This window comes from Haliaeetus leucocephalus, unplaced genomic scaffold (genome assembly GCF_000737465.1).
Source record: "Haliaeetus leucocephalus isolate CR32 unplaced genomic scaffold, Haliaeetus_leucocephalus-4.0 Scaffold848, whole genome shotgun sequence".
Classification (NCBI taxonomy): domain Eukaryota; kingdom Metazoa; phylum Chordata; class Aves; order Accipitriformes; family Accipitridae; genus Haliaeetus; species Haliaeetus leucocephalus.
Window position 1 is genome coordinate 8,389,874 of NW_010973284.1, and position 17,084 is coordinate 8,406,957.

General features: G+C 36.4%; 1 protein-coding gene across 5 annotated transcripts in view; it reads right to left on the reverse strand.

The window, feature by feature from the left end:
- Nucleotides 1–16,399, reverse strand: part of MAST2 (microtubule associated serine/threonine kinase 2) — a 178,148-nt gene extending 161,749 nt beyond the window's left edge. For all 5 annotated transcript variants that reach the window (XM_010582445.1, XM_010582442.1, XM_010582441.1 and 2 more), the window contains exons 1-2: nt 16,252–16,399; nt 12,419–12,561 (exon numbers count right to left, since the gene is read on the reverse strand). In XM_010582445.1, the coding sequence (XP_010580747.1) occupies nt 12,419–12,561; nt 16,252–16,396 (288 nt within the window). In that variant the 5' untranslated portion in view covers nt 16,397–16,399. The remainder of the gene's footprint in view (nt 1–12,418; nt 12,562–16,251) is intronic.
- Nucleotides 16,400–17,084: the final 685 nt, after the last annotated feature.

The following is a 17,084-nucleotide window of genomic DNA, read 5'->3' on the forward strand; positions in this document are numbered from 1 at the left end:
ACTGAAGTCTCCCACTAACATTTCATTCTGCAGTGTCTAATCTTCCTCAGCACACTACAGTCAGCATCAGCTATCCTCATCATACAGTGAGTAATACAGGCCCCAGATTACTACTTCTTAATTAGATCCAAGTTTCAATGCTTAGCTGGTCTGTGCTACTCACTGATGCTTTGTCCAGGGAGGAGGGTCTTTAAACATGCAGCACCACCCAGCCACGACCCCAACCTCTTTAACCTTTCCATCTACTTTGGGGACACAACATTGGGACAGAGAACTACTTGTAAATGAGACGCCCAGTCCTCAGCATAGCCATGTCTGAACTTGAGCGTTTTATGGGATTAATTATCTTTAAAACATATAGTAGAAAGTGTAATAATTATACTTATGGGTACTGAACATTATTATACAGTTTCCACTACTCTGAACTGAGGGATTCAACACAGAACAACAGCTTATAACAAAAAGGATAAGCTCAATTATGTAGCTTAGGCGAAATGGAGTTCAATCAACTTCATCCATTTTACTTAAGACAAAATGGAGTTTAACCAACCTTTCACTGCTTGGTCCAGAATGTGAAATTGTGATTACCTACTTTTGAACCCCCAAAAAACTGCAGAAGTTTCCTGATATGCAAGGAAAAATGGAGCTAACAATTACTAATGGTTGCCCATGGCTATTTTCAGATGGCGATTTCATACAGTGCAGGCAACGCTTGATGATAAAAGCCTTGTTAATAATGGCATGAAAAAGAAAACAGATAGCAGATGGAAGGGTATGCATCATTAATGTACTTGATTGGAGAAGTTAGGCACCACAACACCTTTCCCTTGAAATCATTGCAATTTATAGTAAGCCAAGGGGAAAAGCAGCAGTTTACCTTTTGCTTATGGAAAAATAGAGGAATTCAGCAATTAGAACACTAAGGGATATCTATGACATCATTGTAGAGCCAAGTTTAATGGCCAGGCACCCCCCCAGTTAAACGGGTATTAATCATCCCTGGAAGTGTTCAAGGCCAGGTTGGATTGGGCTTTGAGCAACTCGGTCTAGTGGAAGGTGTCCCTGCCCATGGCAGGGGGTTGGAACTAGATGATCTTTAAGGTCCCTTCCAAACCAAACCATTCCATGATTCTATTCTTGACGCTTTCCCAGGGAAGTTAATACCACAGATTTGTCTGACAATAATCCACAAGGAACAGGGTACCCCAAGGGTTTCAACACTCTCACTTATACAAAGATTCACTGCCATTTTCTTTTTAGATCTAATCTATATATAACTGATTTCTAAATAACCTTTAGCATTAAAGAAAAAAAAAAGAGAAACATTCCATTCAATTTATTAGAGTGCTTTCTTGGAATTAAGTTGGTACATAAATCAACTGTTTTGTTTGTAGGTATTACCTGATATTCATACAAGTTCATACCAGAAATAACAAGGTCTGATTTTCTTTCTACTCTATGTCTGGTATAATTCAAGTATTTCTTAGTCAGCAACATTTTAAACACAGTATGTAAATTACATTGAGAAAATAAACATGTCAGCAGTCAAGTAATCATAAAGAAAATAAAAAGATGTCATTGTCAAATATATCACTTTAAACAGCTGCCTATTTAATCAGGATTGATGCTGATGTCTGATCAATATAATTTGACAATGTTGACAGGGTACTTTTCCTCTCAATTCAGATAGTTTTGCGAGTACGCGATATTACAAATTGTTCCTCTCTTCTTTCAAAAACCTCATCAGTTTATCCTGCCAAATTTATCTAATTATTTCATTAGCCTATTTTGTTCTAATAAGATTTAAGATTTCTTTGATAAGAAATGCATGCATGTGTTTTAAATTCATAACACCCTACATTTTACTTTGAAACAAATTATTTGATAAGTGAATTAAGGCAAAACAACACTTACCTAAAACCAAACAGTTATCAATAGATTTAATAATATCCACAAACTTAATTTTATATTGCATACTGTCATTTGAGCAGAGTCCAAGAACTTGTGGATCAACAGCCCATGATTCAAAACACCGTTCATTTAGCAAGGAGATACTACAGAAATAAATACCAGAACCAGTAACTGTACGGTAAGAAAGATACATGCGAATTTTGAGCAACAGTAAAACTGTAATACGAGACACAACTCTATAGCTTTCACACTAAGAGTCCCAGACCAGCAGTCCACAGCCCGAAGAATTTACAGTGAAGAGGGATTAAGGAGGTTGCAGCAGAAGTATACTTGTGCACAAAGCAGTCTGAATTCACAACTTTTCTGACTATCATCAAATAATAAGAACAAATTTTTACCGTGGGGAGGTTTTTTTCCCTGTTTTCTGGGGGCAGGGGAAGCCACAGAGAAAAATAAACACTTCTGGGAGAACACAGGAAGGAAAGGAGAGCTTAGGAACATCAGAACAGGCAGGAGGGATTTTAAAAAGGGATCTGGCTCACACCAGAGACAGCATAGTATGCAAAGCTGCAAACAGGCAAGCAAGGTTAGCAACACTGATGAAATGCAAGCAGTAATGAATATTCTGACCTTTGTCTTCAACCCTTGGATTCTTGACACTGTGATAAACACACTATGTATTTTCCTTGGCAACAGCTCATCCATTAAATTAGATCAATTACCAATATTTAGAAAATTTGAGATGCATATTTGCCAAAAGTACCTCTGCAGACTTAACTACTTGAAACAAATACATAACAAAGTATCTAACTAGAAGTCTTTGTGTGAAAAATGTAGTGCATGCGCTGTACCTTTACTTGTGTAACCAAATCACATAGCAGTATTCTCTATATTACAGGTATGCAAATACTTATTTCTAATTTTGAGTGAAGACAAATATAGAAACCATGTTAGACCTGAAGTTTCATGTTTTATTTAAATTCCAAGGCAGGGAATTTTAATTCCAAGTTTCACACAATAATTTGTTTTCATGGACAAATTATGAACCCTGCCATAGGAGTTCATCATATAGCTACTTTTACTGTCACTATACTGTATGACCACATTAAAATAATGAGGTTTGAACATTCATATCTTCAATTAGAGTTTTGTGGCTTCGAGCACTTAAAGAACAAATGCTGCCGTTAACCTAGACCTTACCCCTTAAATATGCACCGAATACATTAACAATGTTACTGAATCATGAGGTCATTGCGAAAATGTAAGTCTCAGTGGATTCCATCACAAAGCAAAATCTTGAGGATTTTAATAGGATATTATTTAAGGTATAAAATTAAAATCTCTCATTAAGTTATCTCAACAGCTCATTTAATTTATAAGGCTCAAAAAATATTTTAAAGGTTATTTTAGGTTAATTACATTTCACATCCTTTTATGACAGATCTGAAACCCTGCACATCTTTCCTCTATTATAAACATTTCCCCCTTGCCAATAACCTAAAGTTCACATTGACACACATTTTTGAATACTCACACTATAGTCTCAACATGACAGCATTTTATATTTGTGATGTACACAGAATCTTTTTTTTTTCTTTTTTTTTTTTTTTTAACATGGAAACTTGGTCATTGCAATAAATAACAAAAGCTAGAAGCACCTCAGTCAGTTGTTCCACACTATTTACTAATAAAACAGCTTAGGTAAGCTGGTTTGTTTTGAACACATAAGGCACCCTCTCAGCAAATTTTGCACTATACATACTTAGTTGGCCACAACTGCTTTCAGTGAAAAAAACTCTGATCGATCCAAAATGCCACAATACAAGAATTTTCCTCATCTATTCCTATAATAAACAAAGCATTGAAAAAACAGCCTGTCCATTATTTATCCTAGTCTCTGTTCACAAAGGGAAGAACTACAGATATTGACTCTAAATCAAGCTTGCTAGTGTAATGGTTATTCTGACTTCATACCTCATGTTCTCACAGCACAAGGACTCTCTAGTTCCCACCAGGGAAGAGTTTAAAGCTCACAATTGCTGCAGAAATCCTCAGGTTAGCAATAATAACCTAGCAAAGCCAGGTAAGAGATCAAGGTATTCCCTGGCTTTTGAACAATTGATTTTAAAATCTAAATATCTTTAACACAATCAGAAATAAGAGAATGACACAGCCACACTGTATACAGCAATGGAGGAATAAGTTATTTCATAGCACCATCCATTTGAGCTTCAAACATTTTCCAAGCATTAATAAACTGAGCTTTACAGAAAGTCTGTAAGGTATGCTTTACTCCCAGTTCTACTGATGACCAAATGACTTAACCTCTCTGTATCTTAGTTTATCAAAGTTCAGATATCAGGATTGTTGCATAAGTCTCAGGCTTTAGTACTGTGCTTCACTTACAAGGCTACACTTAGCCAAGAGATTTCACCTCTCCCCCGCTAGTAATCTCAAGGTAATAATGGACTTTAGATTAACTCTTAGGAAAGATTCTGAGCTGCAGCTGTTCAGAGGTGAAGCATATAAACCACTGGATTCCCATTTTCCTCCAACTGGTAAAATAAGCAATCGCTGTATCTCTAGAGCTGAAGCAGTTTGGATGGCTGGAAAGATACATTGCATGGCTTGGATAAATCAAAATGATACAGTATAGGAAAACATACCAAACAAAAAACAGCACCCAAATTATGCTACTCATTTCTAGAGCATCTCCAAAATTTTTGCTTAGTTGAAGAGTTACAGGGGATTTTTATAGATGCCCTAAAGCTCAAACCAGTTTGCATTACTGGAACAAAGTTGTTTGAAACTTAGGCAAACAAACTATGTCATGTTTAAAGACTTATCCTCCTATTATCACATCCTAGGAAACAGTTACCAGAAGTGTTACCAGACACAGAAGGCAGCCATATTAAAATACTAAACATGGACATCTCACACTGCCTTTTTGTGGAAATACCTGCCAAAAATCACCAAAATAAACCAGCCAATTTTTTTACTATTTTAAATTAAAACCCAGAATTTTTATTGTATACATCAGCGTGTCTTTATATAGAGGTCAATAAGAACCACAGAACAACACTCTTACGGAACAAAGCCTCACTCAGTGACAATGTCTGTTCAAGCCAGTCTGAAAAACTCATTATATTCTACCTTAAGTTCCCCACAGCTCCCCAAGCAAAAAAAACCTAATTTTCCATGCACACGGCAGCAGTTTCTCACTTTACACCTACAATAGTGCTGCTGTCAGGAACAGAACTGACTACATGTGCCAAAAATCAATTCAACATATTCATAGACAAAAAAATAACACGCAGCATCTGAAGATAATGAGAACTGCAATCATTCAAACTGACAGTCTAGTGCCTAACAATTATCACAAGGCAAGTTTTACGAATTCATATTTCCTACGATGACAAGCCTCAGGTTACACAGAAGGGTGTTCAATTTTTCTTTCAAGTATGAAAATCTCCTTTGAGCCAATGAGTCCACTCCAAAATGGAATTCACTTAACTGAAGTGAATAAAAAGATGCTGTGTTTAAGTATTATGGTGAAGTTTCTTCACAGCAAGATGCTGACTGTGTTTAAGTAATATGCACTATATACTAAATATAACTTTAGTACAGAATTTACCATAATCATTTGCTGTTCTTTACACAGATACACATGAATTACTCAGAATGAAGTCTAGTAGTGAAAAACCTATCAGGACTGTCAGTTTTGAATGCCATTGTGAAGCATGTGTCCTGAATCTATCATGAAAACACACAGAACTATAGCATATGCATTTTAGTCTTCCTACCAGAGATACAGTAAAGCTGTGACAAAGGTAAGTCTCTGCAAGCACTCTAAACACTCCCCAATGCTCAGTATTTTGCTCAGAATACTTAAATACGTTCAAAGAAGCTTTCAGCAGTCTGTTTACAGTATCATTTACTTCTTTGCAAAGGCTTTCTTCTCCACTGTTCCGCATTACCAGAACCAAATTCCTTGTTCTTACTTTCATCAATCAGCTCATGCCGATACGTTCAACCCTCTGTCTAGAACCTGCTCCCTACCTCTTCCTCAAACCTAGTCCCTTCAAACAAATATAAGCCTGGACACAGCTTTAGTTCTTCAAACAACACTCATCTCCTATCTATCTCCTTACAGCCACATCTTCCAAAATTGATAATGTACCCAAATTCTCAAAGATTTGCCCATAGAGTTTGCAGCATAAGTAAATGTAAATTTTTAATTAGTATGCATGAACTTAGACTTCACATGGTCTTAATTTGGAAATCCACTTACTTCCCATCTCAGGTTATTATAATTACAACTGCTACTTTAAAATGCAATTTCAATGACTTCATACAGTAATAAAATCCATCCATTCATACAACACAGTTTCTGCTATCTTCCGTTTTTCTAACAAAATAAAAATATGAAATTCTACTTGTACAGTCAAGTATTGAAATTTCTCTGCTCCCTAAAACAATTTATGGTCTTCATGAGCTATAACTTCAATGATTACTCTTAAACAAAAAAAATTTCAGCTGTACTCAGCAACATTTAAATAATCAACATGTTACCACCTAAAATACAAACTAAAAGTAAGGTTTTCTGTAACAAAACATTTGGGGAAAAGAGAAGCTGTGTGTTTTAGAACACACAAATGTAAATGAAGTTTTCTCATCAGATTCAAATATCTGCTTCTGTAATAAGTACCCAGTCAATCAGCAGGAGATAGCTCTATGCACAACTGGCATTAATGATTTGTCCCCCAACTAGTACTGTATTTTTCAATAAAAAGACAGAGATTACATCTAATTCTTTTGTGAGGAGGTAGAAGTCTAAGCTCTATGCGCTCACTTCACTGCCAGCGTACATATTGAGCAGAAAGGTGGACAGTGCAGTGGAAGATCAGCTGTTGTGCTTTGCAACTAATGTTTAATTTGCTAGTCAGATACCTGCTAATCATTACAAACTGTATTCCTTCCAAGACCATATCACTGTGAGATTAACAACCACTACCCAGATGCCTGCATAAAGCGGAGATCCTAAATAATAAACAGTAAATCCAGTAAAGCACTAGGGACTAAGTAGGAGACCCAGATATAGAATTTCCTTTTATAACTAGGAGGGTTTTTGAAGCAGAGTATAAAGAAGCTTGAACTTCTAGTTCCACTGCACTTCATCAAGCCTTTTGAATTATTAATTTATGTACTGAATTGACAATCAACACAGAATTAAGGTCTCCTTTAGCTACAGTCTACTGGAAAACACCTCTAGCTCTTCTTTAGGTTGGCCCGGTAGCAATGTGTCATTTTGTGTTGAAAACGCAATTCACTATACTGAGACCTCCAGTACTCCAGCACCACCTAGCAGGCCATAAACCAAAACGCAATTAGGCAACACAGCTTCTGACCCAAAAATCACAAACAATGATTTATATAATTAGCTCCAAATAATAATTTTTTAAAAAAATATTATCTTATTCATAACTATCCCAACCATCATCTCTCTTACCAGAAAAAGAGTGTTGCAAACCATGGTACAGTATTAAAATATGAAGCTAATTCATACTCCAGCTAAAAAAAAAAAAGGCCACGTTATTCGCAGGTAGTTACTGTGGAACACAATCCCAGAAATAACATGCCTGTGCTGCAACAATCACTAACAATTACCAGGCTCTCTAAAAGCGTTTTACAAAACCGTACTTGGATTTTGGAGTTATTATATTTCTATCAGTTGCCAGCGGGGCACCAGCAGATGGCGGACCAGCACCACGAACTCCTCTGTAGGCTGTAGAAAAATTAGCAATTGGATTTAGCTTTCACATGAATTTAAAGGGAATTACCTAAGTTGTCTCACCCACAAACCCAAATCTGTAGCCAGCTAGCCACTCTTCCTGCTAGAATGATACAGATTTGAAGTACATCCTTCTGTGATGAAGGGCAACCTGCACAGAGGAAATAATATATTAACTTCCCATAATAGTGTAAGTACAATCGATTCCATTCCTAACATATCTAAAATGAAATAAAAAAGCAAAGGAGTAAAATTTCAGAAAATAAACAGTACATATTCTCTCCTACATCTAAAAAGCATACCTCAACTTGGACATCAAAGATAACATGCCACAGTGTGAAGTCTGTCTCAGTTACCAGGTTTCCAAAACACGCTTCCTTGCGGAGCCAAGGACCCACCATCACAAGGACAACCATTTTCCCCATTCCACTTGCTATTGCCGAATTTGCACAGCTTTGGGGAACTACACGTTCAGAATTAATCAGGCTGAATGGACAGCATCACTGGCTCAGTGTTATTCAACACAGAAAGTTCTTCAGATTGTTAGTAATTTCATGTCTTTGTATTTGAGCCTTTCTATCCTCCAGATCATTATTCAAAATGAGAGGCTTTTTTTTTTTTAATCACTTCCAGAACAAGACCAGGGGAAGGTGAACAATTTGGCACTCTCTACAACAGCAAAGAATAGGCAATTGTCTCATTTTATTTTAACCATTAGCTTACAAAGTAAACGTAAAACCATTAAGTCATTTGAAATTACTCTCTGAAGAGGAGACCGACCCTACAAGGAACTCTTGCAAGTCTGGCATCAGAGGATTAACAGAGCACCAACTGCTTAGTCAGCAGACTTCACCTCTGAAGATAAAGAAATGGCTCTGACCATGTACCATGTGGTACAGAATACAAGGAAGAAAATTTACTCTAAAGAGAGAACTGCCACCACACAGCTAGAATCCTCAGCTTCATTTTCAAAAATGACGTTCAGTTTTTCAGTTCAAGGAGTACAGCGAGTTTCAGTTCAGTACTGGAAGCACATTAGAAAACTGAAGTTTGTAAGTATTAAAAAAAAAAAAAACCAAAACAAAACACAACATTCAAAATCTCTTTCACAAAAGTATCTCGTTTTCCACTGACAGGCTTCTTCAAATGTTTTCCCATCACCACAGTTGGCAGAAGGAACATGCATGGTTTCTTATTCTTGGAACATCTCAAACTTTTCCAGGCATTAGATAGTGAGCAATGTGTGTAAGATGTAGTCCTAATTAATGGGTAGCACACTGCCAGATGTTTCTTTCACAAAATGCTGGAGACAGTGCTTGAGATGCTCTCTGTGGGGGGTGATGGGGTGGGGGACACACTTAAAAAAACCACACATCTCTCTCTACAAATGTAAACACATATTTAGCATTAGCATAGTGCTCTAGTTGAGCAACCTGTCCTTAACAATAAACATCAGGGGAAAAACATCCCTTGCCCACCTGTAAATGCTCCAGCCCTGGAATATTAACACCTTACGGCATTGCTTCTGGCAATCAATTTCATTCACACAGAGTTTTGTCAAAATAAATATTTGCAAGACAGACACTCCCAATCTACCTCTTCTACAACAATCACAACCTTCTCTTCACAAGTTCTTTTTCCTTTCTAAAATTAACAAACCCTGATCTCTTACGAAGAAAGGCCTGAAGAGCAATGCATCCATATTCCTGATCATTCACATCAGTTGCCTTCAAAACACAGTCCAAGTTCTAACTCTTTTTATGACAAGGTGCCTGCAGATCAAGATTTCAGATAGATGAACCCCCAAATGAAGTGATAAGAGATTTTCCATATTTCCATATTATTATCCTTTTGTTCCTTATACACACACTTTATACACACTCCCTGTGCCCCCAGTTTTTGCTATATTTGGGTCTTGAGAGCAGAAAACACCACTGAGATGCCCACAATGATGCTTTATGTCTTTTTTTCCCTGATTACTTCCTTGGCTATCTTAAGGATTTATAAGTCCTAAATAGGATGCTCCCCATCAGAATTCAATCTACTAGGATCAGAACCATCCGTCTTAAGAGTAGATGGTCATCCTCTGAAATCCTCACATATATTTAGAAGGCACACAGATCAGATCAACATCTACCATTCCACCATGACAGCACACAGTCTGTCCCGGCTTCTTTCTCAAGTCAAGGATCTAGTGGCAACTGCTATGCAGACACATTAATCCAGGCTATCACACACGTACAAGCTGAAAGATTCTGTCTAACAATAAATTGTGCTTATGTAGTTTAGCATGTTAGAATTTGATGTATTTCCAGTTCTTGAGTTGTTGCTGATAAGTAGCCTAGCTATCAGTCATTTCAGAAGCTGCAAACTAATTTCTATAGATTTGCTATTGTTAATTTATCTTTTCGCTTTGCAAATACTTTCAAAGTTGAAAAGAATGCAATTTAAGCACAGCAAACAATCTGTAGGATTAGTAGTGGATAGAAAGTAAAAAAAACACATTACTGAATGCCAGCAAAGCAATTCAGCAAAGGAGAACCCACTGATACCTACAGTGCCAGAAAGAGGGAGCAGAAACAATGCATATAGCTTTGAGTATTCTGGCTTTCCCATACCACACTCCCACTTCTCTCTAGCTATCCGTCTATTGCATTATAACAAATAATAAAAGAATTAAATGCTGTAGCAATCAAGGCTAGCATATTAAAATGACACTCTGCATTACTGAACCTAGTCATCTCTTAATAGAGCTATTCTTCAAAGGAGATTAATTATACTGGCAAGAGACCTTTTGCTATTCTAATTTGTGAAATGTATTTCTATACCACAAGCATATTAAAACAGTTGCAAACATGTAACTAGCTTCAAGATCCCAGGTCTCACTGCATTTGATTCGGTGTTCATCTTGTGACCAGCTCTTTAGTCATTGCTTTAGAAACCCACTTCATATAAAAATTCTTAATTTCTAGGTTTAATTAACTGCAACTGTAATTAACACACAGCCCACCATAAAGTATACAGAGATAGGAAAGTGACCATATACTTCAGTACCTAACACCACCATCATAGAGGGACAAATACTGGATTTATAGCTGAATTTCTCTGCTTTAATTAGAAAGCAAAGAACTTTAAATTATTTTAAAATAAGCTATTGGCATTGCATTTCATATCAAAACATTTGATAGCACAAACACTGCCATGACAAACTGAAAATATATCATATTATTGATACGCAGAATTGTAACAAGTGAACACATTTGCAGCTCACTGAATTGTACACAGCTGTTAAGCAACAAACTAGTATTCCATATCAAATATCTGAGAACTAATGCTTTGTTTTAAAGCACAGTTATTTTCATTAACTTAAGCGATGAAGCCTCAAGGCATTTGCCTGCCTCTAGAGAACAGGCCTGTATTTTAACATATTACTTTTTTTAATCCCCATCAGATAAATACTTAGATGTAAAGTTCACATGAGCATTTTCCCTTTCTGTTGATATAGTCAAATTATAACCACTGCTAATAATAGAAATTTAAGAAGACACTGAACAGGCACCAAACTAAGACACAATTAAATCAAATCAGAATTTCAATACAGTAGCATGTCTGAAAATGCTAAGACTACAAATACTTCACTGTGAAATCAAAATTAGGGTAACACAAATGCATGGCTTTTTGAACTTCAAAGATTTAAGTTTCTTTTTATAGCCTGGTGGTGCCAAACTGTCTAGGATCCCCCCAGAAACTCTAAGGGCTAACAATCTAAGGGCTATATCCAAGGTACAGCCTTTTACTTAAGGGGTCATTGCTTCTAAACAGTCTTACAATATAATATAATTTTACCCAGTTACTTGCAGCTCTATAAAGTAGTGCACACCACACTTTTCTCATTGGAGTGAAACTTTTTATACAGGCAACTCTATAGAAGTTCAGCAAAAAAAGCTTCCAGCTTTGCTTTTAGTCTACTACTTAGCAACCATTTCTGTTGCATATATGACTGCTCACAAATAACTGTCTTTTCTTATTCTTACATTTTTCTTCTCCTTGCACTTCAGTGATTTTAGATATTTAGAGGTAATAAGGAAAAATCTACAAACAAAACATGTTGCTTTTGGTTTGCAATTCAGTTGACTGTAGCCATCCGAGTTTCCCCCCCCATACAGAATACTCTTCTTAGAAAATGCTAATTTAACAGATGCAACATTCTTCAAAAATACATTCACTTTACCAAAATCTTTTGACAGAAACCATGCAGAAAAGCAGATGTCAGTTCCAGCTCTTCAATTCCTTGGACAGTTATCCCTTCCAGCTTCATCCCCCTAGATATTCTCTAGGGAAACAGGCAGAGGTAGCTACGCAGAAAACTGTTTCCCAATTGAACTTGTTTTAAATGGTCAAGTTCCCATGCTCACATCTCCCTAGACTTCCAGTGATACTTTCTTTCAGGTATCAGGCAGCTTAAGTAGCACTGAGAAGGAGCATCCCAAAAAGAAATTATTCTTCACACACACATTATTTTCCTGCTTTTTGTCAAAAGCAGGACAAACATATTCTCCTCCTAATTCACGCTCTACCCTAAAAAGGGCTCACAGGAACAAAATGCTGCATTCACTGAGCAGGAGCATGGAAAGCAAGGTAAAAACTAAAGCACAGGATCACACCACTTTTTATTTATAGCACAAAACCATCATGAGTATTCCCAGACTCACTCACCAAACCAGCAGTAAGTGAAGGAGCAGATTGTCCTAGAGACTGATTTCTCATGCGAACCAGGTTTGAGGTATCTCCAGGTGGCTGCCATATCGTCTGTCCCACTCCACTGTGGACACTATTTGATAAGGGAAGTAGCTGTTTTCCTTTAAAAACAAAACCAAAATACTATCAGCTTGTTTTTAAACAAGTTTGCAAGTTCAAAACACAACGCTGAAAACAAATACTGCATGTGGAGAAAAAGCATTTAATTAAAAAAAGTAATTTGAAGGTCTTGGTAAGTTAGAACTTGTAAGAGCGCACTACCTGTGAATTAATTATGTTTGATAAGTAAGTATTTCCAAAAAAATCTAGTTTACATTATGAGGTAACAGGTAAATCCAAAACGTTGTAGAAACAGACTACTATCACTTTATACCTTTCTATACTTCACACAGCTTAAAAAGGAAACAGTATTTGCTGCCAATTAAACAGTTTATTGCCCTATAGAGAGGCAATGTTAATGTTACAAAATCTCTTAGGTATAATTTTAAAAACTCTTATGAAAATGCATTCTTAATTGTAAAACATTACCTCTTCTAAATAGCTTAGCCATCTAGACATCCCCGCTTTCTCCTACCATTGGAACATTCAGCAGTAGATTTCATGCAGCTGTGATCAGAACTCAGTCTATGTTTAAACATTGTTTTGCTTTGAACCATGGATGGATATTTTCTGTCTAAAAAATTTCACTCTTCAGCAATATCATATTATCTTAAAAGCAAAACATTCTGTAGGTTTCCGAAGTCTCCCTTGTATCTGATTGATTAGTGTAAACACTAATCTCCCATGCTACATACACAAACAGTGAGAAGAGTAGTTCCTATCTTAACAAGTTCACACCATTGTACTTCACTGCAGGAAATACAGTAATCATTTAAAAGGATCTGCTCAATACCTTTTTTTTCTAGTCAATATACGCTCTGTTTTGAAAAATGTCAAGCAGTAGATTTCCACAATGAGAAAGAACCAAAGTCAAAGTAGGTCATATTTTGACTCCATCAAGTTTGACAGTTTCCTTTTATGTACAATGTCATTCACAAAAAAAAAAGAGAAGAAAGATAGTCTTGTGGTTAAAAACACATAAGTGAAAAAGTCTGTAAATCTGGGTTCCATTATTAGCTTCCAGATTACTTCCGCTGTAACTTTGGTCAGTCAACCTCTGTACTCAGCTTCACCATCTGCAAAATGAGAGTGAATAATACCCCTTTTCCTTAAAATTAGGACTGTGAGACTAAATTACACAAACCCACTTCCCAGCATGGTGAAGACGGTTGCATTCAACAGATTATTACATGCTCGGATACTACAACATTTGTTGCAATTAGTAGCAGGAAGAAGTCTACATCTTTAATCACATATACTGTAGAAAAGTACTTTTTTTCTCAGAGGCAGCAAGCTATTTTACAAATTCAACTTCACCTTAGAATTAGATGCGAAATATTACATTCATTACATACAAGCAGCTACAATATTTGGAAGACTGTCACATAATGTGATTAGCCATGATGTGGGGGGGTGGGGGAGTGTGAAGTGGAAGTGGCATCTTTTTTCTTTTCTTTTTTTTTTTTTTTTAAAGTTGTTTATGTTAATTTTCTGGGCAAGTTACAAGCAATGGGCCAAGTACAATTAATAGAATGAGTCAAAGTGTATGAGAGATGAGACAGCTCAGCTTTGGCTAGCAGACACACAGCATATAATATGCTGTACCTTTTTCCCAGTCCCACTCAAGCTGCTTACAGCTGTGGGCATGATTTTCATGGTTTGCTCATTTTCAAGATTATGTGTAAATACAATGACTCCTCTTGTCTGCAGAGATCTAAAACTACAGAAATGTACATTTCTGTATTTATTTCAGTAAAGCACTAACAAAGATATCCTATAATAGCAATTCAAATCATATAATTATCCAGCAGTTCAAAATGCCAGTGCTTGAGAGCAAGAATATCTTATCTCCGCAAGATATAGTTATCAGTATCTTCTTTTAGTTCCACAACATCTGAATCCAGGAAGACAGAATTCCATCAAAAGTGAAATCTAAGCCAACCAGTTTGCATGCACAACCACCTATACTCTTTAAACTTATTTGCTTCTGTTGCAAAAATAAGGTGGAATTATTTTCAGGATGGAGCTTGAAGCTAAAGCCTTTCCCTGCCATGCCTCAAGCCCTATATACATTCCAAACACCCACGTTTAAAATATATATCTAAACATCTACATTTTCTTTATCCAGTTGGGTCAAACTGATCTTGTTGGGGCTCTTTCCCTTCCTGAATCAGGCTACAGTAGATTGAAAAGTCATTAAGATGAAGCAACAAGTTCTGGAGAACATTATCATTTCAGAAGAGAAAATTTACAAGAATGTTATCTCCAAACAGAAAAAATATTTTTAAAAAAGAAACAGAACTTCTCCAGTTTTCCTGATTCCTCCTATTTACTTTTCTTTGCTTACTTCTACTCAAGAGGGAAAAAAAAAAAAGAAAAAAGAAAAAAAACAACCACAAAACTACAGTACTATCTTTGGCCATTGTAATCAGCCAATAGCTGTGTGGTTAATAAACTTCTGTTCTCCTCTAGCGATTAAGCTACCTTGGAGAACAAACTTACATGAGTGCAAAACATTTATGAAAGTTTCCATTTTTCAGAAACAAGCCACTTATTACAAATAAAACATTAAGACAGGGCCAAGCCAAAATAAAACATGCATACTTTACTGCTTAGCTAATTCTATTACACCTAGCACCTGAAACACTAAAAAATTTATCTTCCCCTGATAAAAGACAGAGGAACCAGGACTGGATGTATTTTCACAATCATGTAAGTCAAGCCCATGCTGCTGCCAAAATGGGTGGTTTCACCTTCTTCCTCTTCCCCTCCCACCTGAGAGTTTCCAACCCTTCTGTTCTTGCACTAACATGCAAATAGGCAAACAGTCAACCTAATTAGGGAGGAAATGAGCTGCAAGTTAACCCTACAGAACAACAGTAGTATTCAAGCAGATCAGCTATTTCATTCTAGACTGATCATGCAGCTCTATATGATATAATGCCAGCATCACAGACTTTGATACCAGCTTTAAACCACTGTAAAACCATCCCCCAGCCCACATACAAAGTCTTTTTCAAAAAGACAACTACTGAGCTTGGTCGTCTGTTTTTTGGCTAATTACTAGACTATGCTTGCTCCATGGTTCTACGGTTGACAAACTAAATTCTCTGACAGGGCTGAAGATTGTGTTCACAAGAAAAAAAAAGAACAAACTTTATACAAACTGAATAGTTAGTATAGTCTTGAGTTAGTAAGCAAGATTTTTATTTTACTTTTACTTACACAAAAGCCTACAGTACTTTTGAAGCCGAAAAGAAACTAAATAATCATTTTAACCTGATATAAAAGTCAGCTTCTCAGTAAGAAACAATATGGCAAAGTAGGCAAGCTTACAGTCAGTGCTGACCTTAAAAATAAAAGGGGTAAGAATGCATTACCATGTTGCCTGAAGTTCCACTGCTCCCTTCTTTTAACTTTGCACATTAAGGCTTAGCATCTAACTTTTCACTCTGGGCAACACAGAGAATTTCACTCCAAATCCAGTCTCTCTTTTTCACTCTTTTCTACTAATATTTCTTTTTGCATCTTTCTCTTACAAAAAATTTTGTATGCCCTCTCAACAAGAGCTCACCTCTCAAGTTTTAAAGAAACAACTGATCAGAACCTGTTACTACAACTGTTATGCCAACAAGTAATACTGCATCTTTAATACTAACGAATTGTCACATGGTCCTTACAAAATGGCATACCTGACAAAGAACTTGCCAAACTACCTCTTCGTAGCTTGCAGTCATCTTGACTTAGCTGACGATGGAGCTTGGTTTTCCCAGCAGATGAAAAGATGTCAGGATTGCTGAGCTTCCTGCAACGTAACGGAGTGGACTCTGTTATCATCTCCTGTAGAAAGAAAAACAAGAAGTTTGTTAATGACAGCTGTTTTCTGAAACATAGAATCTCCAAAGCATAAATGAGACTTTTTTTTAAACAAACACTCCCAGCCCCATAAAAACACCCTGCTTAAAATTGTAAATCCCCCTCTTTTGTGCCACATATCTGCACAGAAAGCGCATCACAAGATCCCAGCCAAATATGGTCCCTGAACACTACTGCTCTAAGGAATATCATTAATAATAGTCAGAAAAAGGCAATTATGCTACCGCAGTTATTTGCTCTTACAGCGTGTAGGAAAAGAGGCTACTGAAAAATTAGGCTCAGCTTGATTCAAGCTATTTCCTACTAAAGCAAAGAGTATTTTATCTGAATTCCTTGAATATTTATTGCCTCCAGTCTATGAGTAAAATACCTATAAAGAAACTGTTGCAATGTCTAAATGCAACCCAAAACTCCTATTATAAAAGTTACAGCTCTACTACAAGATGATATGTATCACTAAATAATAATTAGGATAGAGATCATCCTTTGTGTAATGTCTTTGTTATTACTATAAACAAAATTAGACATGTATTCGTCAGAAACACTCCCACACATGTAAATTCCTTTCACAGCATACAGCAAACTTTCAATCAAAATAGCAGTAGGTAGAACAGTGGCAAGCACAACCACAGTGCTTTCCTCGTGCATT